Source organism: Marmota monax, unplaced genomic scaffold (genome assembly GCF_021218885.2).
Source record: "Marmota monax isolate L192 unplaced genomic scaffold, Marmota_monax_Labrador192_F-V1.1 WCK01_AAM20220418_F8-fsc00011, whole genome shotgun sequence".
NCBI classification, from domain to species: domain Eukaryota; kingdom Metazoa; phylum Chordata; class Mammalia; order Rodentia; family Sciuridae; genus Marmota; species Marmota monax.
The window spans coordinates 15,440,442-15,445,129 of record NW_026693082.1 but is presented as its reverse complement, the minus strand read 5'-3'; the positions used below and the strand labels follow the sequence as shown (position 1 = coordinate 15,445,129).

At 48.1% G+C, this 4,688-nt stretch overlaps 1 protein-coding gene across 1 annotated transcript; it reads left to right on the top strand.

Moving 5' to 3' along the window:
- Window positions 1-2,124: 2,124 nt before the first annotated feature.
- Window positions 2,125-2,945, top strand: Ccdc70 (coiled-coil domain containing 70). Its single transcript, XM_046454327.2, has one exon. The coding sequence runs from the start codon at window positions 2,200-2,202 to the stop codon at window positions 2,863-2,865; it is 666 nt and encodes a 221-aa protein (XP_046310283.1). The 5' UTR covers window positions 2,125-2,199; the 3' UTR covers window positions 2,866-2,945.
- The last annotated feature ends 1,743 nt before the right edge of the window (window positions 2,946-4,688 follow it).

The window sequence follows — 4,688 nt, the reverse complement described above, 5'->3', positions numbered from 1 at the left end:
TCTAAGATGGAAGACATCAAGGTCTTTCAAACCTTCAAATACTCTCTCTTTTCCATAAAGTCCCTTACTGGGGCCCTCTCTATCCTTTGAGCCAAACCTGACAAGGTACAAAGGGGTCAAGCAGTGTTTGGAGAGCCTGTGGGTGTGCATCACCAGGCTCTGACCCCACAATGACTGCCTGCACTCGGAGGGCTACAGGATTTGCCCAGTTGGGAAACAGCAAAGAGGTGAGTAACCATGGCTTTTGATTGCTTATCATTTGTTCTAAGCATAAGGTGATGTGTAACATTTCCCTTAAAAATAAGACCTTGAATCATCTTGAAGTATGATTGTGAAGACCAGGCATGTTTAATTCTTGTTTTTCATGTCTTCAGAGATGTACATCTTCAGTTTCATATTGTGTTTTACATCTAAATACATCTGCCTATTTGATGGTGAGCATCTTAATGGATAGGGCTTGATGGTTTATGGAACGTGTGATGAGGGAGAGGAAGAGCTCAAGAATGAACCCTGGGTTTCTGGTTTGTGTGTCTGGGGAATGGGGATGCCACCAGCTGCCATAGCAAACCCACCATCTCTTCACACACATACACATGTGCATGCATACACACACACACACACACACACACACACACACACACACGTTTCTCCCCCTCACCCTACTTCAGAAAGGAAGATGACAGGGAAAACCTGGAAAGTCTCCCCAAAAGTTCTCATGTTGCTCCTCTGTGGTGCTTGATGAGGTACACAAGTGAAGCCAGATCCTAACAGCTTCTTCCAGAAAGCGTAAAATGGAAAACAGTTTTCCTGGCTAGTTCTGGTATTGGATACCTTAGCTATTGGCAATGTTTGGAGGTCTATTTCTCCTTTCTTCTTCCCTCCCTCCTTCTTTCCTTCCATTATCATTTAGTTCCTTGTGAACACATTTTTATAACAATACACATCCAACCACCACCCAAGCAAAGAAACAGAACACGGCCAGCCTCTGAGGAGTCCCTCTCAAGTGCTGCTCAAAGCCCATGGGAAACCCCCACATCACCCTCCACCCCTCATCACATGAGTAACAGCAACCTTGACCCTGGGACTGACTTCCTTGCATTTCTCTTTTGTTATCACCCAGTATGTTCCCCTAAACAACAGAGTTTAGTTTTGTTTGTTTTGAAACTTGATTCTTTGAAGCCCCTTGATCCTGCTTTTGTCTGTTAGCACTGAGGTTCATCCATTTTTTTTGCATGTAGCCCAACGCATGGCTATGCCACCATTTTCTATTCCTTCTACTACAATGATCCTTGGATTGTTTCCAGGGTAGCATTTACGAACGTGAAGTCTTTGGATAGGCTGCTGTGCATCCTGGCCACAGTTCACGAGTCTCCTCAGGGTTCCACTTCCTCTGGGAGTGGGAGTGGAGCTCTGGGTCATGCAGTGTCTTCACCATCACCCCATAGTATTTGATATTGTGTGAACGTTCCTCTTGTTCCACATTCGCAATAATATTTGGCATCGTTCACCTTTTTGCTTTAATCCTCTGTTCCCAAAATGCACTCTTCTACCAAAACAAATCTCCCCACACACCCCCCACACCTCCCCCCACACACAGGTCAGTGGGTGTCACCCTCCAATTCCCAGATGGCTTGTAAGGAGGACATTCACCTTTGAGGCTCCTGCTGCTCATGAGAAGACAGGCACAATTCTCATGAGAACCCCAAAACCTTGAATGAATCCTGTGTAATCTAACAGAAGGAAACCCTCTAGGGTACACAAGTGAGGTACAGAAGTGAAGCCAGATCTTAATGGCTTCTTCCAGAAAGAAGCCCTTTCTAGCCCTCCTAGGGGACTGTGGTGCTTTATTGCTTGAAAGAAAAATCTATTTGTGTCCTACCTCTTATCATGCCACCCTTTTGTGCTCTGATTTCCTGGTTTAGAATCACTCTCCTTGTTGGCTGAGATTCTGTTTTTAGCAGCCTTGAGCTTGAATGTATTTATCAGCCCAAGCTATGTCCCACCCAGCATGTTCTCTACCAATAACACTTACCCAAGGAACAGAGAGCAAAAGTATGGACACATGTCCTACCCCCAGCGTGTGACAGTCATGGACAGTGTTCTCTCTGGTGCCCCCACAGGGTTTGACCAGCTGCCCTGGACTTGGCCGACAGCCCTGTTCTCCATCCCAGCCACCCACCATTCTGGCTGCCTAGGAAGATGTTTCCTTTCAAGGTGAGCAAGTGGATGGGACTGGCCTGCCTCCGGTCGCTGGTAGTCTCCTCGCCCAACATCCGCCAAAAGAAGCTAATCCACAAGCTCCAAGAGGAAAAGGCGTTTCGGGAAGAGATGAGAATTTTCCGTGAGAAAATAGAAGACTTCAGGGAAGAGATGTGGAATTTCCGGGGCAAGATCCGTGCTTTCCGGGGCCAGATCTTAGGTTTTGGGGAAGAGGAGAGACCTTTCTGGGAAGAGGAGAAAACTTTCTGGAAAGAGGAAAAAACCTTCTGGGAAATGGAGAAATTTTTCCGGGAAGAAGAGAAAAGCTTTTGGAAGAAATACCGTACCTTCTGGAAGGAAGATAAGGCCTTCTGGAAAGAGGACAACGCCTTATGGGAAAGAGACCGGAACCTTCTTCAGGAGGACAAAGCCCTGTGGGAGGAAGAAAAGGCCCTGTGGGTGGAGGAAAGAGCCCTCCTAGAGGAGGAGAAGGCCCTGTGGGAAGATAAGAAGTCCCTTTGGGAGGAAGAGAATGCTCTCTGGGAGGAAGAGAAAGCTTTCTGGGTGGAAGGCGGCCACATTCCCAGGGAGCTGGTGCCTGCGGACGGGCCCTACAACGCCAATGGAGGGCCGCAATCCCCAGCCTTCCCCAGAGGCCGCGCCTAGTGAGCCCAGGAAATGCAGGGCCACGGGATCCAGACTCCCCTGGACTGGGATTCAAGTCCAGGGTAATCCCATGTGCTAGAGAAAATAAGTGCTTATTTGTCTCCTTGCTTTGAAAGATCTAATAAAATCCTGAGGAGAGGTTTGAAAAACCAGGTCTTTGAGGAAGGCCGGCTGCCCTTTTCCCATATTCTGTGATTTTTCCAAGGTCACAGTCCCAGTCTACAGTCTGTATTGCTGGCCACAGGGCTTGGTTCCAGGCAGTTCACAATGTCCCCAGCCGGGTTTCTGCATACAGCTGCTATCCCTCTCTTCAAGAGTAGGAACACAGATGGAGAGGCTCAGGCAATGCCAGCTAGCGACACTAGGAACAGAGAGGGACTGAGATATCCCGCACTGTCACATTGAGAGGCAATCACTTCTTCTTTGCTCTGGTCAGGCTTGGAGGGCTGGTGTGGGTGACCACTTTCTAGAAAAGGCCGTAGTGCTATTAGTGATTCATTTGTGCCTCTTTCTCACCAGGCAGGGTATTTTTAACATGCAGGCAGAATCTCTTAAAACCTGGCTGGCAGTTCTGAGTTCCCACCAAACTTCTTAACTGCCTATTCTCTGTCCGCATGAGAAAGAGCCTTTGACATTGGTCTGAGGCTCAAGAACACTCTTCAAAAGCACTGTCCTCCTCTGATGGTGGAGTCAAAGTGGACCCCACAGGGTGCTCTGGGAGGAAGAGGGCTCTGTGGGCTGAAGGAAGGTGCGTGCCCCCACTGTACAGATGAGGAAACAGAGAAGAGAAGTGATTGCATGTGGTCAGGCAAGTAGCAAATGGAAGGTCCGGAACCAGAAGCCACATTGTCTGCCTCTGGGATTCATTCTTTTTAATAAAGGCCTGGTTCCATGTGACCTTAGGGTCAGCTGATAATGGCTGCAGCACTGCATGAGTCTTGCATGCTTTAGGATGGCACTATGATTTGGGGTGGTGGTGGAGAGATGGACAGTACAAGGGACTTTACAATGTCCCCTAGATCTGCAGAACATTTTTGGTGCCAAGAGAGCAGACCAACACCCAGGATTAGCTTGGCCTCTGTGACTTCAATCATTCTGGGAAATTCTGGGTCCCAAGAAAGCCTCTGTTCTCAGAAGACTTGGGCTCAGGACAGGGGGAGAAGCTCTGTCCTTCATATACCCATCCTCAGCTCTGGGCATTCTCAGCATGGGTCCCTGGGAAGACTCCAGGAAGAGTGGTGCTATGGTTTGGATAAGCATTCCCCAAGGGCCCATGTATTAAAGGCTGGTTTGTTAGCCTGACCTCTGTTGGGAGCTGGGGGAAGCTTTAAAAGGTGGGCTTAGTGGGAAGAATTTAGGTCACCAGGGGTGAGTCTTTGAAGGGGAAACTGGGACCCTATCCTCTTGCTCTCTCTCTTTGCCTTTTGGTCTCCATGAGGTGAGCACTTTCTCTGTCACATTCTCCTGTTATCATGTCCTACTGCCTCACCACAGGCCCAAAAGCAAGAGGGTCAACTGATCCTGGACACCTCCAAAACCGTGAGCCAAAACAAACCTTTCCTATTTTAAAGTTGATTATCTCAGGTATTTTGTTATAGTAACAGAAAGCTGACTAATGCAAGGGGAGAGAACAAAATGCTGATTTTAGGAGATGCTGCTGGGCACACACTCAAGAGTTTCTGTCTAATGGATGGTACTGAGGGGGCCAGGAACCCCAGAGCATTAAAAAAGCTACAGATTCAGCAGTCCTCAGGGATTCTGCCAAAGACAAAATCAGAGGAGTGTTAATCTCAAGATCAAAGAAATGGGACTGAGGATATAGC